Source organism: Strigops habroptila, chromosome 9, assembly GCF_004027225.2.
Source record: "Strigops habroptila isolate Jane chromosome 9, bStrHab1.2.pri, whole genome shotgun sequence".
Taxonomy (NCBI): domain Eukaryota; kingdom Metazoa; phylum Chordata; class Aves; order Psittaciformes; family Psittacidae; genus Strigops; species Strigops habroptila.
The window spans coordinates 8,356,804-8,382,490 of NC_044285.2; the positions used below are offsets into that span (position 1 = coordinate 8,356,804).

The window sequence follows — 25,687 nt, forward strand, 5'->3', positions numbered from 1 at the left end:
TCCCAGGTCCAGGCAGATGTTCATGCCTGCTATAATTCTGCAGCTAATGAGGCCTTCTGCCTTGAAATCCTGGGCAGCCTGAGGCGGTGTCTGAGCCAGCAGGCGGATGTTCGGCTCATGTTATACGAGGTAAACATGGTTCCTTCAATCTCCTTTTAAACAGCCACTCTCTCTTCTGTAGTCTGGTTCTACTGTAGCCCCAGGTAAGTAATGATCACATTATTGTGCAAAAACAACCTACCATCTCAGTTATCTTCTTCAACGGATGCAGGTACCAAGGACTATATTTATTTTTTCAATCCTCCTGCTGCTTTTCATTTTGGATCACTATAAACCCAAACACACATTGATGTGTCTTCCTCATCTCCTGCATTGCTTAAGGGGAAAAACGCATCAAAGTCTCTTTCTGTGGTATGGCCTAGGGTATGGGAAGCATGGTTGATGCCCAGTGAGGAGGAGTGTTGTAACAGGCATCAGATGGATGCAGAGTTGCTGGGAGTTAATGGTGAGCTCCAAGAGAGCTGCATCAGGGATCAGCCTTTTCTCCTCCTCCTTTTGCAAGTTTCTATAAAGACTTGTCTGTCCTTTACATTTCTTGTAACAAGTGGCCTAATACAAAGGGCCATTTTTGGGTGTGTATCTTAGCTCCTGAGGTAACCATGGAGTACCATCCTGAGGAAAAAACCTATTCAGGTCAGAGAGATTTTGTTTCTTTCTTTGCTTGGTTGGACTGACCTTTGGTGAGCTGCAAGTTTTGGGTGTGTTCATCACTGTTGCTGTAAGACTTGCGCTTGCTTTATCCATCCACTGAGTTTTCTCAGTCTGAAGGATTTTTTTGCCTCCTACAGTTTCCCCACTGGCTTGTTTTGCCTTTGAAGCAGGATTTCACAGTTTGAAGTTGGATCTAGTGCTAGTGTTAAATAGCAGTGAAAGTCACTCTGGGCTTGATGCCACCGCTGCTAGGGAGATACAGCTTGTAGGAGGGCCCCTGTGAGGAAATTCATACTCTTTCTGATTCATACCTTCTTTCTATGGTGCCTTTGCTTTGCCAGGTATGGGGTTTTACACTGAGCACATTGTTACTTCCTCAGGGTTCCTTGCAGTGCCAAATGGTCACTGGTGTCTTGTGACACCAACTTCTTGTTGGTTTATATCTGGTCCATTTTCTTTGCCATGGAAGCCAACTTGTCCTTCCTTCCTGTCTCCAGGGTTTCTATGACGTCCTTCGCAGGAACTCCCAGCTGGCCAGCTCTATAATGGAAACACTCTTGTCCCAGGTAAGGTAATGCTGTGGCTGTAGAGACTAAGAATTCTGCACTGCAACCAGTCTAGCAAACAAATCAGGTTAAATATTGGGGAAATAGTTCTCCCTTAGACTGGAAACATGTTTAAGTGTGTGGCACTTCTCTAAGGAGGTGTTCAAATCCCTGCTATGTTGAGAGAGCAGACTGGGGAAACGTCTGGAGACTGGTTCATATCCTCTCGCAGGATGGAAGAGAAAGGATCTCTTGGAGTCTTTTCCAACCCTTCACTTCTGAGATGCTGTGAGAAGTGTGAGCCCAGAGAAGTGCTTTGTGCACTGCCTGTTCCTTAGCAGTGCATGGCACTTACCCTCCCATACTTCCCCGAGGATGTGTGCTGACACAGTAATTATTATTGCTGTCCTCCCATCGGGAGAATACCCAAGTCCACGTAGGATCTGGGAGGATTAACTCATCCCCCAACAGTGTTGCTCATGGCAACAAGACAATCACATTTCCTCAATCCATTGGACAGGCTGTGCTTCCTTTGAGACAAGTAATTTTCTTCCCTTTAATCATCCATAGAGTTCATGCTGACTAATTCCAGCTCTTCCATGACAGTAGAGGGTCTGAGAAAGGAACATGAACAGAGACAAGGCAGCTTTTGGGTAGCAGAGGGCACTTAAGGAGAAGTTGGTGTAAATGTATAAAATTTTATAGCATTATTGTATATATAACTTTCCCTGTTTGGTTCTGATCCTATATCAGTACTTGGAGGATACCTCCTTCCTGTGGTGTGCCAAAGGAAGGGGATATCCTCCAAGTATTGATATAGGATATCAGTACTTGGGTATAGACAGGTTTTGATGCAAGCATGGTCTCTGATGGATTTGTTCTAGTGCCAAGTGTAGCCTCCATAGCTGTCTGCACCCTTAGGCCAGGAAGCTGGATGCCATAACAGGGCCAAGCATTCAGTGCAGGTGACAGGCAGCAGTGTAAAGCATGAGTAGCGTTACAGGTGAAGTGCAAGTGGTGTTGCATGTGGAGGCAACACGACAGCAAGTGGTCAGGTAAACTTGGTTTAGGGCTGAGAGGTACATAAGCAACTTTTTAATCACTAATGGAGCACCTGACGTGGCTCATGTACATGTACAGTCTCTTTATTACAGTGCCAGTTTTTGCTCTGTGAAATGGAGCGCAAAGATTATTGTCTTCTGTTTTCAAACAACCTGAGAGGCTCAGTTACCAAGTAACTGGTTATCTTTATTTCTTGTTTTCCGTGACAGATAAAGCAATATTACTTGCCCCAGCCAGACCTCCTGCCTCCATTGAAACTTGAAGGATGTATTATGGCTCAAGGAGATCAAATCTTTCTGCAAGAACCACTGGTAAGAGCTACAGGCCACAGCTGCAAGCTCATCTGTTCTGTAGCATTTTAGCTGTGCTACTACATGAGCTGAATACCTTGTGTTTCTTCAGCTTTTTCTAGCCTGAAGCAATTCGTTTAATGACAATAGAGCTGGGCATCTCACCCCTGCCTCAGGCTATCTATTAGAGCTCCACTAGCACAGTGGTTTAGGTGACCTGTGTGAAAAATGCTCTAGAAATAGTGTAGTTCTTTTACTCTCTCTTGAACTCACCCTGGGCTTTTTGTCCCTCCTTCAACTTAATTCCACATAAAATAGTCCTGCGGTGTGTGTGCGTAACAGGGGGAAGAATCTGCCCTTTGGTTTTGCTCCTTTGAAGTTGTTGGAGATGAGACCTCAACAATTCCTTGGATTTCCAAGGGAACAAATTCAAATTAGTCACTATGTTTTCCCCTAGGAAGCTTCCGTGCTGTGCTGCAGTAGCACACCCAGGAAGAGAGCACCCACCTCAGCTAGAGCGAGAGCCCTTTTGGAATTCCTTTTCCATCTCCTTCAGCAGTTGAGGTAGCTGGGTTGAGGGAGCAGTGGGATTTAAGTCTCTGCATCCTGTATAGCCAAGCTGAGGCAGACACTGAAGCTAGGGCAGGGTAGCTGTGTGTAGGATTACAGATACCCTTGTTCCCAGAATGAGGCATATTCCTGGGACTCACATGAACCCCTGAAGGCAGCTTTTTGCCTCCAACTATAATAGTCTGGCCTGTATCCCTCCATGCCAGTGACCTCCAGCTAGAAGGCTGAGTGTGACTGTGTGGCTGCTTCCTTCAGGCCCATCTGCTCTGCTGTATCCAGCACTGTCTTGCCTGGTATAAGAGCACCGTGAATCTCTGCCAAGGAGCTGAAGATGACGATGAGGAGGAGGAGGATGTGGGATTTGAGCAAAACTTTGAAGACATGTTAGAATCTGTCACACGACGAATGATCAAGAGCGAGTTGGAAGACTTTGAACTGGTAAATCTGATTCTCAGTTTGACTCAGTGGAAGAAGACGCTGAGTTCTTGTCAGGTTTTGAGAAGATCTTTCACTTGTTTCCTTTACCTCTTAGGATAAATCGGCAGATTTTTCTCTGTCTTCTGGTGTCGGTGTAAAGAATAACATCTATGCCATTCAGGTGATGGGAATTTGTGAGGTCCTGATTGAGTACAATTTCAACATAGGGAATTTCAGGTAAAACATCAAATCTTGCCCTCCAGCGCTAGCTGTGCCTGTTCTTTGGAGTACAGCCTCATCGCAAGCACAGGGTAACAGTGGCAGCGCAGAATCAGGATGTTTTCTGAGTGTGAGTGCCTCAGACATGCACAGAACCTTGAGGAGTGTCTTGTGCTGTGGAAGATGGGATGTGACATTTTGTAGAGGAGCAGGTTAAGGAGGAAGGGATGAGGTACATGCTGTTAGGGAGGTGGGGAGATGTTGTATGTTATGGTTTTATGGCTTAGAAAGTGCCACTGTGTAATTTGGTAACTGAAGCTTCAAATGGGAAACTATAAGACTGTATTTTCTCCATTAATGCTTTCTACTACTGTTTTGCAGTAAGAACAAGTTTGAGGATGTCCTAGGCCTGTTTACATGTTACAACAAGCTTTCTGAAATCCTCAAGGAGAAAGCTGGAAAGAACAAATCTACCTTGGGCAACAAAACTCCCCGGAGCTTCCTGTCCATGGGTTTTGTATCTACTCTGCTCACAGCTCTGTTCAGGTGAGAAGCTGTCACATCTGGAGTAGCTTTAAGGCCTATTCACAAGCTGCTTTCGTGGTGCCTGCATGCTGGCTGTCTTCTGCACTGCATACAGGGTACAGGCATTGTGATTTCTGCACAAAGCGTGCATGGTAACAGCTCTTTTCTGGAGAACATCATAGTCCAGGCAGGAGCCAGAGCTGGTCTTGACAAACCAGCTTTCTTGGGCCTTGCTTGAGACTTGCAAGACTTCTGAGAGTCTCTGCTCTTCCAGTCCTGGGCTGTTCCCCAGACAACAAACTCCAGTGGTTGAGCTCTGCGAAGAGAGCCAGACATCAATTCAAACCACGGCTGTATATTTGGAAAGGCTGGTGGAACTCTATCCTCCGAGTGTTCACTACAAGCTACCAAAACAAAGGGTCTTTTCCACCCTGAATCCAGCTAATGATTTTATCTGTTAATGCATATTTAGATTCTGAAGCTCTTTGCTTTTTGGGTGCATGCTCAGTTCTCTGACAGTGCTCTCGATTCTCCAGGGACAATGCCCAAAGCCATGAGGAGAGCCTGGCAGTCCTGCGCTCCAGCACGGAGTTCCTGCGCTATGCGGTCAGTGTAGCTCTGCAGAAGGTGCAGCAGCTGGAGGAGACGGGACAAACGGATGGACCAGACGGACAGAATCCTGACAAGATGTTTCAGAACCTCTGCAAAGTCACGCAGTGAGTCGCTGTGGCACGTGGAGGCATCAGCACTAAAAAGCAGCAATGCATTTTGAGGATTTCTGATTCTCAAGTAGGGTTTGGAAAGAAGAATGCAGTCTGTAACTGTTTCAAACAGTTATTATTACTGGGTTGAGATCATTGCCTTTCTTTGCTCCTGAGAAATCAAGTGGAGGCAGTACAGTTGCTGTGCCAGAGTGAGTGATACAGCTCTAATAATGGTACTTGGCCTGGAAGAACCAAACACCATCAAACTCTCATTTTCAGCCTCTTTGTGACTTTTGGTTCATCGCTCACTGTCACAGAGGAGGTAGGATTGTTACAGGCTGGATTCTTGAGGCCTCTGGGATGCAATAAAGTTAAAATTCACTTCTAGCTAAAGTACAAAACAGATGTAAGAGAGACACAAGCTTTAGAAAACGTTTGTTTAGGACTTTTGCAAGATGCTTGAAGACAATCCTGCATCTAATCCTTTGGAAAGCCAAGAATGTTAACCATGTAAATGTCTTTTGGGATCTAGGTCATATCTGCATGGGGTCTTTTCAGATCCCAGTCAGCAGAGAGCGCAAAATGCAAATTACCCCTGCCATGAATAATGCCCGTTTTGTGTCTCGCCCCAAATAATAGAGGCTATTTTTGTTGCAGTCATTAGGACTACATGTGAGCTACATGTTTTGTGTGATTGGACGTTGAAATAGAATAAGATCATCCGTGCAGGAGACAGAACTAATGAGAAGAAAGGAGAGGGAACAAAAAAGGGAAGAAGTGGGCTTAGGGGAGCAGAAAAAAAGATGTTTGCCTACAAATAGAAAAGTCTCCTTTGGGCCAAACAATTTTGCTTGCTTCAAAGCTTTTCACTTTGCTTTGCCTGCCTTTACCTTTCTGGTTTTATTACTGGAGAGCCCTATAGTGATAGCTGACATTTCACAAGATTCAAACTGCCAAGAGAAAAGCTTTTTGTCACTGACAGATTTGACACCAGTGGTCAGTGTTTGGATAGTCGGAGACAGAAGGAAAAGCCAGGTGGAAGAAATGAGTGTATAAAGATGGATTTGAAATGGGATTGGAAGGTCCCTTGGTACCTGGGAAGAATTAAATTATTTAGCTGTGCAGGAAGAATGCAGTAGCTGTTTTGCTGACATTGAAACAAAATCTTCTTAAAAATTGATTTCTTCTCCCTCCACTTTCCTATAGGAAAAAGACATTCCAATTTAGTTATAGCAAAAATACGATCTGAGGAGTAGAATCTGTGATTAGCCCTGTTCTAGCTCTGGCACTGTGCAGCCAGCTTTACTGGAGCGTGTGATGCTAACTCATCTCCCATCCTATAGGGTTCTGCTTTGGAGGTACACTTCAATTCCCACTGTTGTTGAAGAGTCAGGGAAGAAGAAGGGCAAAAGCATTTCGCTTCTGTGCTTGGAAGGTTTGCTGCGGATCTTCAACACAGTGCAGCAGCTCTACGCTGCCAGGATCCCCCAGTTTCTGCAAGCCCTGGGTAGGCACATGGTACAAACTCTGGTTTCTAGCCTTCATGTTCCAGCCCGTGTGTGGGTAGGTGGGGACCCTTTATCCATAACTAGAGAGAGAAGGGTCTGCTCCTTGTCTGTCAGTAACAAGGTGGGTTTAGTAGCATTGATTTTCACACCAGAGGCAAGTTCCAGACCGTCTCTTTACCTGCTTTTAGAGAGCTCCCAGTCAGCAGAGGAGAGCTGGGTTCTGATATAGCACTTGTCTATTTGAAGTTTGCCTTTAACACATTTCTGTGCTCAGCACGGTTCTGCAGTCTGTATTCCTCCTCTAGCTGTGAGCAGTTGCAGTCTTTTGCCACTTTTGGAAATAAATCCTGTGTTCTGCGCTTGGCATTTAGCTTTTTTCTGCACCTCTCTGTCTCTGCCAGATATTACTGATGGTGACGCAGAAGAAACGGATATTAATGTCACAGAGAAAGCTGCCTTCCAGATCCGACAGTTTCAGGTGAGTACCACTGTGTGCCGTGAGTGTTCCAAAGCACTGGTGATTCTGGCAGAAAACACTGCTTGCTCTCTGCTGCTTGACCACAGGCTTGAGTGTGTGGCAGCAAATGTGACACTGATTCACTGGCAGTTCAGAAGCTTCCCATCCCTAAGGAAGGCTTCTTCAGGGTGCTGTGCAGGGCTGGATTGAAGTGCACATGTATTTAAAGGGTCCTTCAGTGCAGCTTAAACTAACCTGAGTATTGTACAAAGTCACACTGAGTCATATGTGTAAGAACTCATACCAAACCCCAGCACTCGCTCTTTAGAACAGTCCTCTTTTTACATTCTTTGTCATTCTCCTTGTTGCTGATTCTTTTATCTGCTGCAGCTTCTGGTTATTTGCTTCTTAAAATGGCCCTGCAACAAGCATGCACACTCAGGGCCTCTGCCTTTCCTTCCCATGATCAGAGGTCCCTGGTGAACCAGTTCAGCAGTGCTGAAGATGACTTCAACTCCAAGGAAACGCAGTCGCTCATCACGGTTCTCTCCACTTTGTCCAAACTCCTGGATCCGGCCTCTCAGCAGGTACTTGACAGCCTTCGTGGGGTGGCAGGGATGGGTGTTGTGGCCACGGATGTGGGAAGAAGATGATCAGATTAGGCTGACATCTAAGGGCTCTGACATGTGCGCGTGTTCTGCCTTCTCCTGCAAAGCACACCATGGGAAAGGGGCAGTTTTATTACATTGCCAAGCATTTAGGCATTAGGAAGAAATTCTTTACTATGAGGGTGCTGAGGCGCTGGCTTCAGGTGAGGGTGCCCAGAGAAGCTGTGGCTGCCCCATCCCTGGCAGTGTTCAAGGCCAGGTTGGACACAGGGGCTTGGAGCAACCTGCTCTAGTGGAAGGTGTCCCTGCCCGTGGCAGGGGGTTGGAGCTGGATGAGCTTTAAGGTCCCTTCAACCCAAACCAGTCTGAGATTCTATGATTCTCCTGTCACACACACAGACAGTTAAGAACACTTTGTTTTCCTATCCCACTCCTGCATGTTCTGATTCTCTCTTTGGACTCCTGGAGTCTGAATGACTTGTTTGTTTGCTTGAGCAGGGACTGCTAACAGAGCCTGGCTTTGGCAGAGCTTCCGCATGGGAATAGAGGCAAACAAGGCCAGCAGACGTGTGACCAGTCCAAACTGGCTGGGTGCCTCATGCCTTCCATGCAAGGAGGCATTTTCTAAATGTGCCCCAATTTTACAAGATAGGGACTGCACTAAAAGTGTGCCAGAAGTCTGGAGTCATCATTTACCTTAAATTAAATGGAGCTGTTACTCTGTGCAAGGGAATGTATAGCCATTCCTCTGTCCTGGATCTCAGCTTTTCACTTGTTAGCAGGTTAAATGCCCCTTGTGGAACTTCACAGAGCATGCCTTGGTGCCTTTCTGCCAGGAGGAGACGCTTCTCATCTTTCTTTGCTGTGGTTCATTGTTTTGATTTACTCTTAGTTTTAGCTTTAGTTTTGTGCTTTGAATTCTGTTTCAAAGCCATGACCAATTTTCTCCCCTTCTACAGTTCCTTCAATTCCTGACTTGGACAGTCAAAATTTGCAAAGAAAATGCTCTTGGTAAGTAAGCTTTGGGGAGCGTGTTTAGATGTGATGTGTCAGATATCAGACCCTTAGATGCTCTGTTGTTGTCTGTCCTGTTTTTACCTCTTTGTTACTGATACATTCAGGTCTCATCCCGTGGCAGATTGCCATGACACTGTAGTTATTAGCACAAGTCTTAAGGAAGAAACTCCATCTCTATAAATAGTAGTGTTGCTGAAGAAAGAGAAGCCACTTACTTCAGTTTTCTCCCTTGTTATTTAGCACCTCTGTTACTCAAATCAACAGGTCCATACTCTGGAAAGATACTCCTCTTGCCAGAGTTTGTATTGTGCTTCTGGTCATCATTTTTCTATGAGCTGAGGGTTTCAGCGTGCCACACTTCCCCTTGCAGTGTTATATGGGATGCCCAATGTTGTAAACTCTGCTTTTGTAACTGTGGTGTTTTGATGGGATTTTCACCTCCTGGGTGTTGTTTCTGGGAATGCAGCCTGTTAAATCCACAATGAATCTGAGGCGTTCCCTCACTGGATGTCTGATGTTCCTAAATAGCATGGGGAGCTCTGCGCCTGGTAACGGGTTGTGTTCCCTTCCCCACAGAGGATATCTCTTGCTGCAAGGGTTTGTTGTCTCTGCTCTTCAGCCTCCATGTTCAGTACAAGAGTCCTGTCAGTCTGCTGCGTGAGCTCGCACAAGACATCCACGCTTGCCTGGGAGACATAGATCAGGTATGATGCAGAAGCAGCCTAACTCCTCATCACTTAGAGCTGTCAGGGCAGAATTGAGTGCATCTCTGGGGCAAACTGTGTGACAGCAACTGAAGTTTTACTCACCAGAATTTGTTTTCTCTCTTCCAACCAGGACATAGAATTGGAGAGTCAGTCCCACTTTGCCATAGTGAACGCCAAGACCGCAGCCCCTACTGTCTGTGTAAGTCAAAGTAGTATGTATGGAACAGCCTGTAGTGTCCAGGGCTGCTCTGCCACAAGCAGCTTGTAGATGCCTGTTGTGCCAAACTCCTCCAAAAACCTATTTTGTTATTGGTGTTTCTGTCTTTAGCTGCTGATTCTGGGTCAAGCAGATAAAGTCCTTGAAGAGGTGGATTGGCTTATCAAGAAACTCACCAGTCTGGGATCGGACACATCAGGTAATAAAAGTGTTTCACTTCTTACTGTTACACCTCTGTCAAAACCAGATGAAGACAAAGAGCAAAAAGCTGTGGGGATTTTGAGGTAGCATCATCTGAGGGCAGGTTAAACTCCCTTGAGCTGGTTCCACATGAACAATGTAAGAGAGTGTTGTCACGAAGTCCTCCAGTGGTTACTTTCTGTGTTCCACACTGGCGCTTTGTGCACCAGACACAAAGGTGGTCTTTTGTGCCTCCCACCTGCATAACCGGATTCATTAGACACACATTCACGAGGAATTCATCTCTTTCTTCTAGAAGAGTCTTCTCAAGCATCGAACCAAACCCAGGCTCTGGAGAAAGGTGTCATTCTGCAGCTGGGAACTCTGCTGACAGTTTATCACGAGCTGGTACAGACAGCACTGCCTGCAGGGAGCTGTGTGGACACGCTGCTGAGAAGCCTCAGCAAGACATATGCAATTCTCACCTCCCTCATCAAACATGTGAGTGCTGCTCTGCTGACAGTGGGCTGGCTAGGATCTAAAAACTTCTTCCCTTTCTGTTGCAGCAAGCTCAGAGTGACCCCTGGCAGCAGCTATGCTCAGGACTGGGCTGTTGAGTCTCAGCTCTTCCAGGAGTTGAGTCTTTATTCCATTGGCTTTCATGCCCTCAATTTCATGACCTTTCTGAGCAGCAATAGTTGTATTGGTGGAGATAAAGGAGAGCTGCTCTCCAGCTGAATTTGGCCATGCATAGCTAAATTCCAGTGTATCTTGTGGGTTCCTCTGCACGCAGCTGTGTGCCATGCTGAGGGCACTAGTGGTGTTCTCACAGTGCTCAGCAATCCTGCCCCTGCCTCTCATTCCCACCTAAGGCTTGAAGCATTGGATGTGGGGGGAACTGGGCCATGACACCAGGCCAGTGGAGCTGGTTTGAGACAAGGTGGTGAATACCATCTAGCTCTGGAACACAAACATGGCATTTGGGGTATAGCAAGCAACTGGGGAGGATAGTTCTTGCAAATCCTGCCCTCCCCACTGTGCCATTGGGTGAGCTGCTTTGAGCCCAGGCTGGAAATACAGGTTGCAGGATGGGAACAGCATCCCTAGAAGAATCTCTCTCGTGTTTTTCTTGCAGTATATCCAAGCTTGCCGCAGCACCTCAAACACGATTCCAGGAAGGCTGGAAAAGCTGGTGAGTGTGAGCCAATTGCTGGAGGAAATGGCTCATTGCCTTGAGTAAGGAGTAAAACAGACCTCTCTGCTTCCTTCTTCACAGGTGAAGCTCTCAGGTTCCCATTTGACCCCACAGTGTTACTCATTCATTACTTATGTACAGGTAAGGCCTAAATTAACAGGCAAAATCACAGTCAGTCTGTCTGATGTATCAGCTGCGGTGCATGGGCACCTTTGGGGATTATTAATCTTCTTGACATGACTTGAGTTTCTTATAGTTCAAGCTTTACTGTGTCAAATAATAGTATGAGACATTTCAGCACCATTGGGACTGAGCATGCTGATTTCTGCTTGAGCAGGGAAGGAAGAGTGTTTGAGGAGCTGGGGTTTAGTTGGTGGGAGTTTTTTTGATGAGATTAATACTGCTTTTAACCTCAATGGCAAATAAAGGTCAAGAACACTGCAGTCATCACAGTGTAAGGTAACGTGGGTGCCAAGGACTGCAGTGCTGAAGATTGGATTTAGCTGCTTGAAGAGGAATTGGGTACATGAGTGAGGACCACAGGAACTGTACAAAAGGCATGTTGGGGAAGCTGTGTCTTCTCACACACGTGTATTTCTGAATATATAAAACATGAAATTAGCTTTTCTTTCCTTCTTTTTTTGAGATTCCATTTTGAGATTCCCAATTCCATCTTTCTTGTATCACCACCTTTCTCTCGTCTAGCTGATAATGCTGTTAGCTGGTCAGAGCAAAGACTTCTCTGGCCTTACCTGGCTGGCCTTTCTTCCCTGCTTACCTTCTAATGCCACATCTTTTGGCATCCTCCCTCAGAACATCCACAATGAGAGTTTAAGCTTTGCAGAAGAGAAGAAAAAGAAGAAGAAAGAGGCTGAATCTGCTGCAATCTCCACAGTCATGGTAAGATGGACTTACTCTCCACTAGCCCATGGGCTGCAGTTGAACCTGGCATCATACCTCAAGGTGTGTGTTACCTGGTGGCTTCTTATAGATCACCAATGACAAATTGTCATCTGGGCCTTTATTTAAAAACCAGATTGAATCTGCCTTAACTTCAGAGAGAAGTCTAAAAAAACCCAAGCAAAACCAACCACAACAACAACAAAGCCACCTTCACTAAATGCAGCCTAAAAGCTCACAGACATGAAACAAGGTCAATTCTTATGTTCATTGTTCACTTCCAAATCTGACCTATCCCTCTCCTTTCTGCATTTCAGGCTAAGGTGCTTCGGGAGACCAAGCCAATCCCAAACCTGATTTTTGCAATAGAGCAATATGAGAAGTTCCTTATCCATCTCTCCAAGAAATCAAAGGTAAGGTAAAGCAGAGCTTTTCCGTGACCGGACCTCAGTGGCACAGTGGGATCAGTGGCAGGGTGGGGGGTACTGCTGGGCCACCTTCTAAAGCATCTATTAATGCTCAAGGTCCTCACACCTCTTTCAGCCTTTGCCCAAGCTCCTGGCCCAACCCCACTGAATTGCTGCCACACTGTCAATGGCAATAGTGCCTGTGACCTGGCACCAGATGGTTTCTGGTTGAGCAGAAACTTCCACAGCTTTCCTCATCCCTTTTCCCCAGCCTGTTTATAAGCAGGAAACATACCATGATGAGGTACTATATAAAAGGAACTGGTAATCACTTGGCTTTTGGGAAAACAAATGGGCCACTGTATCACACGGGAGCAGGTGGGTTTTCACCTACCTTTTGCTTCAATCCTGTGTTATTGCTGTGATGGACTCAGTCCCAGTGCTGTGCAAAGGGCTAGGCAGGGTAGAAAACTAAATGAAGATGCTGCTGGCATAACATCCTCTCCCTGATTTCACCTTGGTTGTTGCAGGTGAACTTGATGCAATATATGAAGCTAAGCACCTCCCGGGACTTCCGCATCAATGCATCCATGCTAAACAGCACGCTGCAGGAGCACAGCACAGAGGATGCTGAAAACGAGCCTGACAATGACCAGGTCAGAACTCATTTAGCTGCTTTTACCAACAGCTTTACCCCTCTTCTAAGGCCAACTGTCTCCAGGTACATGTAAAATCAGGACATTTGTATCAGCTTAGTATTAAAGTGAGAGCTAAGCCAGGGAAGACAAAGGAGCGAACAGTGTGGCTATGATCCCCGACACTACAGCCCTCTGCCTTGAGTGACCTTTTTTTCCATGCACCAGTTGTCTCTATCTTTGGGCTTAGAGAAGTGAGACTGTCCTTAATGCCCCAGCAAGCAGAGAGGTGTCAGTGTTACCTCTGAGGACCTACTGGCTGGTCAGGATCAAATGTTTGTGCATGATGCAAAGTGGTTTTGCATCCAGGTTGACTTTTGTAGATAAGCAGCTGGCAGGACAAACTCTGCAAGGCACCATAATCCTCAGACCCATCTCTACTGAGATAGTGCTGGTGAAGGTAACACAACCTGTGCAGCTTAAAAGAAAATAAGCACTTTGCTGATTGTCCAGGTTTTTATTGGTGGTTTTGTCCATATTTTCCTGAGTGTTTCAACAAGCCAAAACCCAGCACAAACAGTCCCTGTCCTGTGCCGCTGATAACTGTGGTCTAAGTTCCAGCATGAATTGAGGAAAGTCCCAGTGGGTGAGAGGAATCCCATATTCAGGCCATATATGTTAGGAGGAAAAAGAGCTAAATCCTGCTCTGCACATCCAGTTTCTTGCTTTAGGTAAACTTCCCTTAGTCTATATCACACACAAACAATCACAGTCTGTTATTTCTACTCTCTCCTTCCCCTGTCCAGAGCAGCACAGGAGAGCAGACAGATGAGAACCAGGAACCCAAAAAGAAGAGACAGCGAAGAAAATGAAGCTTGGGGTGGCTGCTGCCTTCTCCCACAGCACTTGGTCTGGTCTTGGAGAACCACTTGTATGGAGAGGATGGGTTGTTGTTTCTCTTACCAAATACTTACCCCTTCTTCCTTCATGGCTGTGCAAGCAGCGACTCTGGCCCCTGTCTCAGGTTTTACAGCTGGCTGCTGCCCTCAGAAGTGCCTCTGCTCTTCCAATGCGCTGCTATCAACATCATCCTCCCCAGGAGCATCCCTTCTTACAGCAAAAAGGAAACAGGGTGACCAGGATCAGTCCCTGCCAAAGATCAAATCCTGAAGGCCAGCCAGGCTCTGGCGCACAGGCTGGACACTTGTCATTCTGGCGTCATCACTTCTTCTCCAGTGAACCTTTGGTAATTTCAATTAGCTGATAGATATCCAGAGCTTCTCCTGGAAGACAACAGGACAATCAGTTCCCTGCGTGCTGCAGCACACTCAGAGCCCGTGTAACATGACAGCGACTGTCACGATTTGCTTTAGTTTGGTGCATGTAGCACAAAAAGCCCTCAATTTATTCAAACTTGTTTTGGTGGTGGTGTGAACGCAGGAACCAGCACCAGTAGGAAGCTGGAACCACAAACTGTCCTGCCTTGGAGTTGAAGTTGCTGCTGTCACCTCTCCAAGAAGCAGAGAGGAGACAGCGTCCTCAGGCAAAGCTGGTTTTGCTGTTAGGCTTTTGTTGCCCTTTATTTGATGCACTTGTTTAATTTGCTTTGTTCTTGGTGAGAAGTGCCCTTTTTGCCCACATAACACAAATTCTGTTTCTAAAAGCACCCTTTGCCTGTAAGGCTCCTAATAAAGTTTACCTAAGGTGGAATGGCTGATGTGTTCAATGATAGAGAATAAATCTGAGGGCAGGGGCTTGTCCCTGGCTGGTATAAAGGGGACACACATTGAGGAGGAGCTGGTTAAAGCAGCTCCAAACCAACAGTTAAATGTTTGCTTGCAGCACTTGGGGGGTTATAGTGAGGGCAGATAGGGATAACTCCAGGCCTTGGGATGGTTGGCAACGCCAAGGCCATTCTCTGAACAGAGTTGTGCTGGGCTAAAGGGCAGTGGGGAAGGAGAGAAAGCACTGAGGGCAAAATAAAGGTTGTTGAGGTGCCTCATTTCAGAGAGGGAACAATTCAATCTCAGGCTGTTACAAGGGCACAGGAGGGCTCCTTTCCGACGGGCACAAAGCAACAGTGTGTGGGATAACAGAGCCAGGCTCAGCTCACCACTACCAAGAACAGCTGGAAGCAGCAGCACAAACTACTCAAGGATTGAGAAAGGAAGGGGCTGGTGGCAGGGTGGTGGGCTGCGGCCCATGGGGTAAGAAGCAAGGCATGAGCTGAGGAGGGTTGTGCACAAGGGATTACAGAGAGGTTGGCTTGCACAAGTATCCCTCACCTTGGGGGATGCCGTACTTCTTCTCCATCCCGGTTGGATTTGATGGCGTCGTGCAGCTCATGGTCACCTCTTTCCTTAAGCACTGGTCAATATCCACCGCGCTGAAGAAAGCCACCGACTGTGGCAGGTCCTGGAGGCCCAGTTTGTAGGCAAACATGCACCTGGAAGAACAAGAGACCCAACACATCACCCTGAGCCTTGTGACACCCAGCTCTGAGCAGCCACAGCTTCACTGAGCAGGTTACTGTGCACCCACGTCACTCAGGAGCTGGAGGACAAGGTGCTTTTAAGCACTGGGTAGCAGGAGGGTCAAGTAGTGCTAAAGTGGATGTGAGAGGAACGGAGTAACTGCACTTTGGGCCTCCTCAGAGAGAAGGAAGAGCCCAGCCCTTCGCTGCTGGCTAATCCTCCAGGCAGAGCAGATGCTGGATTTTCCCAGCAGGAAGCCCTGTGCTCACAGGAGCCGGCACAAAGGCAGGAACCTCGGGGTGCCTGCCCCGCTGTGCCCGCTGCACTGGCACAGGAAGGCTGTTTGCTCTATCCCTGCCTCAGCGCAGGAGAAAACAGCCAGGCTTTGGCCAGCTCCCATATAACCAAACACCCCACAGTGCCAGGAAGGGGATTTGGCTGTGCTGGAAGCAGACTGAAGAGAGTCCTTTGAGGTCAGGAGCTTTCCAGGTTGAGCTTATCTTTGCATGGGGCAGGGAAGCAGCAGGAACACCCCATACTGTGGAAGGGGTAACAGTGCTGATGCTCACAGCAGAGACAAGCCATTGCTTGAAGGCCAGGGGGAGACAAGGGATGGGAGGAGAGGGATGGGGACAGTTTCAGGCTCCCGGCAGTTCAGTCAAGGCCAAGAGCTGCTGCCACGCAACAGCCACAGACCTGACAGGAGCAGGAGGTGATGCGCTCGCATCCCAGCAGAGCGGAATGATAGACCCCATCCCTGCAGGAGCCAAAAGCTGACGCTATCCCCCTCCTGCCAGCACATTATCCCTGGAAAAGGAAGCCGAGCTCCATTTATAGCCACCTGCATCACGCACGAAGGAATTACAACCTGCAGTGCTGCCAACATCCCTTAAGCAGAAGCAAGCTGCCCTGCACCAGGCCTGCTGCAGAGGCACAGCCAACACCTCTGCTGCCACCCCAGTCCCTGTCCCACCCCGGTGCTTGTCCCCAGGAGACACCACAGCGTCACATCTCACCTCGTGAGGAGGTTGGTGATCTGCAGGGCCAGGGCTGCCCGGTACCGATCCTGCTGCTGCACCAGGTAGCGCACCTCGTCGTGGATGCTGATGCAGAAGCGCCCATTGATGTCGAACTCCTCAAAGAGCCACTTCATGGCAACCAGCATGAGGTGCAGGTAGTCAACAGCCGAGCTCTGCACCACCCAGTTCACTCTGCTGGTCAGAAACTGGTGAAAGGAAACACGGATGGGTGCTGAGAGAGCATTGGGGTCCAGATATAGGATTGCTCCGGGGAGAAGTCTGTTAACCTCAGGGTTGTTGGGTGGCATGCAGACAAAAGGGACAACGGGGTTCCTGCATGGCTCTGAGGGCCTACTGGGTCTCCAGCACTTAAGAAGGGCTAAACGTAGGGTTGCCGTTTTGGAGAAGAGAAGCAAAGCTGAGAGCTCAGCATCCTTACCTCCCCCTTGGCCACAGCGGGCTCCAAGGCCCTGCTGATGTGACAGCCCAGCACCGGGGTCTGTGGCGAGGGCGATAAGGCGATGCTCTCCAGCTTGTTGAACATCTCTGACTCGGTGCCTCCAGCCCACACCCGCTGTTCCACCAAGTTCCACTTCTTCCTCCTCCGGGACCTGGCAGGGCAGAGGGGAGCGGTGCTGGAAGCACGGCAGGAGGCGGCAGGCGCCGTTTGAGAACCTCAAACACTCCCCCCATTTGGGGCAGCCGGATGAGCCCCTGCGGCTCATTGCTCGTTGGAGAAACCGAGAGCCCCAGATCAAACCTGCTCTGCTCTGCCCTGGGGGAGCAGGGAGAGAGGATCAGGACTATCCAGACCCATCTCCCTCCTCTGCCCACGGGGCTGCAGCTCTCTCCGCCTCACACCCCAATGCCGTCACAGCCATGCACGACCACAGCATCTCACCCGTTCGTGGCTTCTTTCTGGATGCGCTGGACATCCTGTGCCGACACTGACCCATCCTCTGCCCTGTCCACGGCCAGCTCCAGCTTATTCACTAGCCACTCCCCATCCTCAGAGAGATGAAACCTGGAGGGCGAGAGTGCCCCATGGTGTCCTATGGGAACACCACCACCACCATCCCCATCCCTGCTCACCCTCTGCCTCTCCGGGGGCAGCACCCACCTCCGGACACCCTTGGTGACTGCATACATCTGCTGAGCCTTCTCCCGCGCCTGCTGCTGCGTGAGCCGATGGTTGAACTGCATCAGCAGCCGCTCGGCGAAGGGCTGCCCGGCCCCGTAGATGCGCCCGTAGTTGAAGACCTTGGCGTGCTCCCGGCTGATGCCCACCGTGGCGGCTGTTTTGCTGTGCAGGTCTGTGGCGTTGCTCTTCTTCCCCTGCAGAGTCATCCACCCGAAGGCCGTGCAGCCTGTTGGGAGCGGAGCAGGGGTTGGGCACTGAATGGGACGGGGCTCGGGGGGTCACAGCATTACCATCACCAGCCCCATCTCACCGTGCATGCCGGCGAAGTGCGCCTCGCCCAGCACAGCAGCGATCCACAGCTCCTGAGAATCCACGTCTGCGCCCACCAGGGAGTAGCCGGGAGGCACCTGGACCATGGCTTTGAGCTCGCTGCCCACCCGGTCAGCCTGTGGGACACGGCACCCGGCTCAGCACAACCCCTGCATGGTCCTGTCCTCCTCGGCAGCACAGGACCGGAATTCCTTCTGCCTGATCAGCATGCCCAAAAGTGCTCCCAAAGTCAAAACCGGCTTTAACACACACAAGGGGCATCACCCACTTGGTTATGCCCCCTGGGCTTCTCCAGCATGGAAGAAGAGGAGGTTGGGAAAAGACAGAAACCAGTGCTTTGGTGTTTTCTTCTCCTTTCACCAAACGGTGAAGCTCGGGAGCCTCTGCTGACTCCTTCCCCTCTCCCAAAACCAAAGCACATCAGCAAGAGAAGGGCCCCAGCGCCTCAAACCCCAGCATCCAGCCCCAGCTCCTATTTCCCACCAGTGCAACACACACAGAGGGTGCCCCAAACACACACAGAGAGCCCCAAACCACCCCGCAAGGACCCAAGCTGTACCCGTGCGTTGCTGGCTGTCAGCCACGTGGGCTCCACCGCCCGGCGCGTGATGGTCCCTGCAGTCACCACCTGCGGCAGGATGGCTCCATAATCATCCTCGTCGTTGTAGTCGGGATGCCTGGCACAGAGGTGAGGGTGAGCATCACCCTGCGACAGCCCTCCCGGAGCAGCACATAGCGGACCATGGTCCCAGCCGGGGCTGTCCCTCCCCATACCTGGTCACGACGCGAGGCAGATCCCCTTTCTTCAGCCACACCACCATCTGGGAACTTGGGGGGACACAGGGAAGGTGAGATGCTGAGCCCCACACGACCTCCCCTGGCCACAACACAGCCTCCATCTATAGGGATGCTGTGATCCGGCTGAAGGCAGCTCTCACCTGATCCGCTTGTGAGCGTTCCTCCAGAACGAGATCATTTTGTTGATCTCGAGGGCTCTGGTCCCGTGCGTGCGGCCCACAGCAGCCCGCAGAGTGCCGTCCTCCATCTGGGGCAGGAAATCCTTGGCAAAAGGGCTTCCCACGTTGTTTTCGTTCCCGTCCTTTAGCAGCAAAAGAGGTGTCAGGGCTCAGCATTCCATCAGTCCTGATCAATAACGGTCTGTGCATCCTCCTGCCCCAGCTACAGAGATGTATTTCCACCTCCCAGTCCCATGGGACAAGACCACAGGGGTCCCAGGAGTGCTGCAGTGACAGGCAAGGGGATGCGGCTGTGCAGCAGGACCAGGGAAGGTGGGGTGCAGGGTGGCTGGGAAGAGCTCCAGGAGCACCCAACTTGCCTTGTGAGGCAGCTTGAAGAACCAGCACCCAGGGATGTTGACATCGTTGTAGGGACCATTGCCGTGGTGGAATGAGGGCTGGCTCCTTGGCTTCACCGGCTCGCACGGCTCGTGCATCTCCTCCTGCATCTCCTCCTGCAGCCAGCGATGCGAGGTGATGCCAGGAGCATCAGGCATGGCAGGAGGGGGAAATAGAGGAAAGAGGGACCAATCCGCCACCCCATCCCACAGGAAACCTCCTTTACCTGCTCCAGGCTCTGGTCTGCTCTACCCATTTTCTCCTCCACATCCACCTCCAGCTGGCTCAGCTCCTCCACCTGCAGCAGACAGACCATGGGGAAGCCGAGTCAAACACCAGCTCTCTGGTGATTTAACACTTAGTAAAGCAAATCTATTCCAGCCCCTGGAGCCACACACGGGGCTGGTTTTCACATGCACAGACAGGCAGAAGGGCAGCCCCACATCACCCTCCCACCGAGCGACCCTCCATCCATCCCTTCCTTCACCTTCTGCCATATCATGCTGTCATCCATCACCGGCAACTTGTCCTCCACAGCAACCCCCAGGGGCTGCTCCTTGCCTTTCTCCAGACAGTGCTGCCTGTACAGGTACTCAATCACCCTGGCACGGGAAAGGGCAGGGTTTGCACACAGAGGTCCCAAAGCTCCGGGGCAGCACCCAGGGAGCTCCCAAACCCCTCCATGGGGCAGCCCCACCTCAACACCCCACTACATCATCCCCCTTACCTGTGCGGGCAGGAAGGACCCTCCTCTTCCGAGGGGGCTGCTGTCAAGTTGTCCCTCCTCCCTGGCACCAGGTAGCCCCATCCGTGCTTGTCCGAGTAATGGAGGGGGAACCCATCCCAGACCAGGCGCATCAGCTTCGGGGTCACCCTCATCTGCAGGCTGATGAGGCTGGGTCCCGGCACCCACCCCGGCTCCCCCAGGCGCAGGCACAGCTTGCGGTACCAGCTGGGGAGCAGCAAGGATGGGTCAGAGCGTGCAGGGCAAGCCCTTGGGGGCACCCATGGTCCCCAACTCACCCCGGGTGGCCCGGCAGGTGCTGGAGCCTCTTGGGTTGCAGTGCGACCGTCTCCTTCAGGCGCTCCAGGCAGACCTGGCTCGCAGCCTTCAGCTCCTCATCCTCACCAGGGGGACCAGGGTCTGGTGGGCAAGGAGGAAGAGCTGGCAAAGAGTCCGCTGTGCCACCCTGCTATGTGGCCCAGCCAGTGATGCTTCACACTACCAGCACCAGCAAACCATGTCTCTTCATCTGAGCACTGATGGGAAGGTGTCCCTTAAGCATCCCTGGAGCATCCCTCATCCCCAGGGACCCGTGCTCACCTTCCTGCCACTCCTGTGTGGACTCCTCTGTGCCCGTCGCTGCCAGGGGGGTTTTGCTGTTGCCGTCCTGATCCTTCTTCTTCTTCATCTTCCCTGGATTCTTCTTCTGCTTAAACTCCTGCGTGTCCCACTCGAGATCCCAGAGCCAGGGGTCATCCTTGTACCTGCCGACACACCACAGTCACACTGCAGCTTTGCTCCCATCCCCAGCACCAATCCCATAGCCCCCCCTGGTCTCCATCCTGTGAGACCTGCACCCTCAGCCCATGGTACCTGTCCTCATGCAGCAGCTGGCAGGCATCGTTGGCCAGGTTCATCAAGGACTTCTTCATCTCCTTCTGCAGCTCCTCATAGGTGCCCTGAGCATCACCCAGGTACCTCTTCCAGTTCCCATTGACCGGCAGGTAGGACACCCCCATCTCCAGCATCCCTGCAAATGTCACGGGGTGGGGGCACCTAGAGCCCAAAGCAGCGAGAAATTAGATGTCTGCTGGAGGGGATTTGCCCTATGACAGACATGAACGTGTCTTCACCTGGAGTTCCCCAGCCCCACGCAACCCTCGACGCTCTTCTCTTAAACCCATAAGGATCCCTGTATCTCCTGCCTGCCCTGCACATCAATTGCTGCCCTAACAACCACCCTGTGCAATCACCCCAAAGCTGTATCACTCCAATCGACCTCATTACATCTGCTCGCCTCCTCCAGCCACGCTGTGCTGCTGTTTATTCCTCCTCACCTACAACACAGGGGGCTGAAGTCCCTCCTGAAAAGGGGTTCAGGAGTCTCCCAGTTTCCTGCCACCACTCCAAGGATCAGAGGAGCTGTATCCCACCCCCAGAGGGATCCCCCTGCAGCCCCTTGGCCAACTCAGTGGCCAAGAGCTCAGTGGCTCTCACCTCTCCATGAAGAGCGGCAGCTGCTCCTGAAACACCTCATGGGTGGCCTGGACATCACGGGCACAGTACGACATCAGCTCCTGTGGGCACAGGCAGTGAGGGCAGGGAAAGCAGACACCCCTCTGCCAGTGCAGGGCAAAGCGCTGCGGGATATCACAGCACCACACACAGAAAGGGCAACAAAATGGGAATGACCCCACCAGCTGCTCCCGCCCCACTCCCATCTCCGGCTCCTGCTGCCCATCGGGATGTTGGGATGGAGAACCTCCCATATGGAGACAGGCTGAGAACACTGGGGCTGTTCAGCCTGGAGAAGAGAAGCTGCGTGGAGACCTCACAGCAGCTGCCAGTGTCTGAAAGGGGCTACAAGGATGCTGGGGAGGGACCTTCATCAGGGACTGTAGTGATAGGACAAGGGGTGATGGGTTCAAACTTAAACAGGGGAAGTTCAGGTTAGATATAAGGAAGAAATTCTTCCATGTGAGAGTGCTGAGGCGCTGGCACAGGGTGCCCAGAGAAGCTGTGGCTGCTCCATCCCTGGCAGTGTTCAAGGCCAGGTTGGACAGAGCCTTGGGTGACATGGTCTAGTGTGAGGTGTCCCTTCCCATGGCAGGGGGCTGGAACTGGATGATCTTAAGGTCTTTTCCAACCCAAACCATTCTGTGATTCTATGGTCACCCCACCTGGAAGTGAGTCCTGATGTCAGCCATGGTCCCCTTCACAAACAGCTCCCGCGCCTCCTTCTCCAGCGGCTCCCCCCCGACATAGAGTGCATGCACATCTGCCAGGTTGTTGATGCTGCTGACGTGCACCCAGTCCCACGAAGTGATCTGTGAACAACGAGGCGTCAGGCAGTGAAGGACAAGGATGAGATGAGATCAGGAGAGGCAAAGGATGCTGCTGCTGCTGCTGCCCTGTTTTAAACCAAGACCTCCTCATCTGGAATGCACTGTGAGAGCTTCGCCCAGCAGAGCTGCTCCAACAGCTCCTAATTTGCCAGTACAGGAGCAGAAGGTCCTGTTACAGGATCAAGCAGTCCCCTGCCACCCTCTGCCAGCGGCTCAGCTCCCTTACTCACAGTTGGCCCCTCCATTTTGCTTTGTGTTTTCTTGATGTGCTGCCTGACCTGCTGCAGTCCCTTCCTCTTGCCATGCTTGGCGGCCATCCAGAGGCTGCGCTGGAAGCCCGTCAGCCCCGAGATGGCCATGTGCATGCTCATGGTGTCCAGGAAGCGCACCCGGGAGCCCTGGGAATGCACCAGAGAGAAGAGAGAGATGGTTTGGGAGATGCTGGAACAGAAACGTGCTGCCAAACGTCCTGCAGCTGCCAGCAACACCTGTGTTACAGAGCTGCAAGTCCCTGCTTTCATCACAAAGCTCTTCACCAAGGCACCCCTCTTTTGACAGCCAAGAGCACCCCCAGTGCAGGCTGCCAGCTGCAGAAAGGCTCCTGCCATATCCCCATCTGCAAGCCTGCAGCCTCCAGCAACCTTATGGGGTGCAACAATATCTCCCTGTAAAGGGACCCGACCTCAGCCTGCTCTGCAGGACAAGGTAAGCACAACCCTGGGGTACCTGTGCAGAACAAAATAACCCCAAGGAACCAATGCAAGCAATCATCTGGGTAATGAGCTGCAGCTAAACATCAGGGTTACCTGGATGAGGTACTGCTCCTTGATGAACGCCCGGTCAAAGGCCACGTTGTGCCCCACCACCACTCTCTCTGGCCAGTCCTGCTTGCCAGCACAGCCAGCGCCTGCCGGGCTCTCCAGGGGAATGAGATCAGCCAGGGTGAGGTGGCTGGACCAGGAGTAGCGCTGCTCCAGCAGGCGCCGGCTGCACCACGAGTACCTGCGGAGCACAGATTGCATCCCACAGCTGAAAGAAATAAAGCAGGAGCTCCCTGGACCAAAAGCACCCGCTGAGAGCAGGATCCCACCTAGAGGAGGGAGGTGATTGACCCATGGACACACATCACACACTCCAGAGCCACACTTTAGGGCTTCGTTATTGCCACAAGTCAGCTATAGTTTGCAGGAATCATAGAATGGTTTGGGTTGGAAAGGACCTTAAGATCACCCAGTTCCAGCCCCCTGCCACGGGCAGAGACACCTCACTTTAGATCATGTCGCCCAAGGCTCTGTCCATCCTGTTCTTGATGGAGCATTTACCACTTCTGTGAGCAACCTATTCCAGTGCCTCACCACCCTCACGGTAAAGAACTTCTTCCTTATATCTAACCTGAACTTCCCCTGTTTAAGTTTAAACCCATCACCCCTTGTCCTATTGCTACAGTCCCTGATGAAGTGTCCCTCTGTGGCATCACTGTAGGCCCCCTTCAGATATTGGAAGGCTGCTCTGAGGTCTTCCCAAATCTGTGTGCCCCCCCAGCATCACCACTGCCCCACATCTCACCATGCGTGCGGCGAGACCGCCACGGCCAGCGTCGGGCAGTGTCCATCCGCCACGCACACCTCCACGTCCAACACCACCGCCCGCTCCTTGGGGAAGTCAACAGCTTCCATTTGCCCATCAGGGCCGTAGCGGGTCCAGCCGAGCCGCCATGCCCACTGCGTGGGCACAGGGGGCAGCTCGCACCGCAGCAGCTCGTTGGCCGCCTCCAGGTAGGGCAGGCTCTGCTTCTGCGCCAGGAGGCGAAAGTGCTCGTCGATGTTGTTCCCATACATGCGGGGCAGCTGCAGGTCCACGTCGGGCAGCGTGGAGGTCTCCTTGCCCCACAGGTCGTGGCGCTGCAGGTGCTCCACGCTCCTCTGGATGTCCGTCGCTGAGTAGTGCACTTGGGCCCCACGGAAGATCTGCTCGTGGAGGGTCCTGGACAGCATCTGGATGTTGAGGGGGTTCATGCGCCGCTGGTCGTTGGCAGGCTTCTGGCTCGGGGTGTCCTCCGGCAGCGGGCGGCTGGCAGAGGAGCTGGAGGTGCATCGCCGGGGCTTGGCGGCACAGCCCCGCACTGAGCGCCTCCACAGCAAGCGCCTCATCCTGCCCGGCCCTGGGGATGTGCCCCCAGCACGGACTGGAGCTGCAGGGAGGGCAACAGCGAGGGGTGAGCTCAGTGCTGCTGCCAGGCTGTCCTGCACCCCCCCAGGGCACCCACACTGTGCAACAAGCCCCTGCATGCACACCCCTTCCTTACAGCTGAGCCGCCCCTTACACAGAGATACCCCTCCTTACACAGCCAAGCACCCCCTGCTCAGCCATGCACACCCTCACACAGCTGAGCACCCCTTTATACAGCCGAGCACCCCTTTATACAGCTGAGCACCCCTTTATAAAGCCAAGCACAGCCATACTAAGCCATGCACCCCATTACACAGCCAAGAACTCCCACACTCAGCTGAGCACCCCTTTATATAGCCGAGCACCCCCTTACACGTCTGAGCATCCCCTTACTCAGCCATGCACCCCCCCACACAGCCAAGCACGCCCATACTCAGCCGAGCACCTCTTTATACAGCCGAGCAACCCCTTCTGACCCATGCGCCCCTTTACACACCTGTGTACACCCATTGCTCAGCCACACACACCCCTTGCACAGCCGAGCACCCTCACACTCAGCCATGCACACCCCTTATACAGCCGAGCACCACCTTTACACAGCCATACCCCCCTTACTCAGCCGAGCACCACCTTTACACAGCCATACCCCCCTTACTCAGCCGAGCACCACCTTTACACAGCCATACCCCCCTTACTCAGCCAAGCACCCCCTTTACACAGCCATACCCCCCTTATTCAGCCGAGCACCCTTTACAGACATACCCCCCTTACTCAGCAGAGCACCCCCTCTACACAGCCATACCCCCCCTTACTCAGCTAAGCGCCCCCTTTACACAGCCATACCCCCCTTACTCAGCCGAGCACCCCCTTTACACAGACATACCCCCCTTTACACTGCCGAGCACCCTTTACACAACCATACCCCCCTTACTCAGCTGCGCACACCCCTTGCTCAGCCGAGCAGCCTCTTCTCAGCCACGCACCCCTTCACCCACCCGTACCCCCCCTTTACACAGCCGAGCACCCCCATACTCAGCCATACACCCCGTTACCCACCTGTACCCCCGCTACCCGCCCGTGCCCGCACGCTCGTACCTGCCCCGGCTCACGCTGCCCGTGCCCGGCCCGGGAAGCGGATCCAAGCCGCGGCGCCCGTGGGAGCTTCCGGCCGCGCTGACGTCCCGTCCCGTCCCGTCGTCCCCCCCCTCCCCGGCCGCGCTCATGGTACAGTCCGCCGGCCCTCGGCTGAGTATGGC

The 25,687-nt window shown here is 51.8% G+C and overlaps 2 protein-coding genes across 5 annotated transcripts in view; one reads left to right on the plus strand and one right to left on the minus strand.

Annotated features, from left to right (window-relative positions):
- Positions 1–22,328, plus strand: part of FANCI (FA complementation group I) — a 33,958-nt gene extending 11,630 nt beyond the window's left edge. For 3 of the 4 annotated variants that reach the window (XM_030497107.1, XM_030497109.1, XM_030497111.1), the window contains 21 exons: positions 7–129; positions 1,209–1,277; positions 2,528–2,629; positions 3,434–3,616; positions 3,711–3,832; positions 4,196–4,360; positions 4,876–5,055; positions 6,387–6,550; positions 6,953–7,029; positions 7,479–7,595; positions 8,576–8,627; positions 9,210–9,337; positions 9,471–9,539; positions 9,669–9,756; positions 10,054–10,238; positions 10,873–10,929; positions 11,014–11,073; positions 11,746–11,832; positions 12,150–12,245; positions 12,770–12,895; positions 13,681–14,584. In XM_030497107.1, the coding sequence (XP_030352967.1) occupies positions 7–129; positions 1,209–1,277; positions 2,528–2,629; positions 3,434–3,616; positions 3,711–3,832; positions 4,196–4,360; positions 4,876–5,055; positions 6,387–6,550; positions 6,953–7,029; positions 7,479–7,595; positions 8,576–8,627; positions 9,210–9,337; positions 9,471–9,539; positions 9,669–9,756; positions 10,054–10,238; positions 10,873–10,929; positions 11,014–11,073; positions 11,746–11,832; positions 12,150–12,245; positions 12,770–12,895; positions 13,681–13,746 (2,316 nt within the window). In that variant the 3' untranslated portion in view covers positions 13,747–14,584. Of the gene's footprint in view, positions 1–6; positions 130–1,208; positions 1,278–2,527; positions 2,630–3,433; positions 3,617–3,710; positions 3,833–4,195; positions 4,361–4,875; positions 5,056–6,386; positions 6,551–6,952; positions 7,030–7,478; positions 7,596–8,575; positions 8,628–9,209; positions 9,338–9,470; positions 9,540–9,668; positions 9,757–10,053; positions 10,239–10,872; positions 10,930–11,013; positions 11,074–11,745; positions 11,833–12,149; positions 12,246–12,769; positions 12,896–13,680; positions 14,585–22,307 lie in introns of those variants that run through there. The other variant, XM_030497108.1, reaches the window with a different exon arrangement.
- Positions 13,372–25,615, minus strand: POLG (DNA polymerase gamma, catalytic subunit). Its single transcript, XM_030497112.1, has 23 exons — positions 25,527–25,615; positions 23,829–24,453; positions 23,069–23,264; positions 22,493–22,660; positions 22,098–22,244; positions 21,415–21,494; positions 20,791–20,973; positions 20,518–20,681; positions 20,217–20,337; positions 19,921–20,145; positions 19,681–19,795; positions 19,420–19,491; positions 19,175–19,309; positions 18,777–18,937; positions 18,613–18,666; positions 18,398–18,515; positions 17,819–17,954; positions 17,488–17,734; positions 17,269–17,391; positions 16,807–16,978; positions 16,365–16,573; positions 15,160–15,320; positions 13,372–14,157 (listed from the first exon to the last, which is right to left on the minus strand). Exons 2-23 carry the CDS (start codon positions 24,410–24,412, stop codon positions 14,096–14,098), a joined length of 3,633 nt encoding a protein of 1,210 aa, XP_030352972.1. The 5' UTR covers positions 24,413–24,453; positions 25,527–25,615; the 3' UTR covers positions 13,372–14,095.
- Between the last annotated feature and the right edge of the window lie 72 nt (positions 25,616–25,687).

Excerpts from the sequence above, each read along its gene's own strand:
- POLG (XM_030497112.1), bottom strand. The coding sequence starts at position 24,412 with ATGAGGCGCTTGCTGTGGAGGCGCTCAGTGCGGGGCTGTGCCGCCAAG. Across the intron at positions 20,338-20,517 it reads CACACAGGAGTGGCAGGAAG|ACCCTGGTCCCCCTGGTGAG; the intron begins GTGAGCACGGGT and ends CTTGCCCACCAG. Across the intron at positions 16,979-17,268 it reads CAGAAAGAAGCCACGAACGG|GTCCCGGAGGAGGAAGAAGT; the intron begins GTGAGATGCTGT and ends CTGCCCTGCCAG.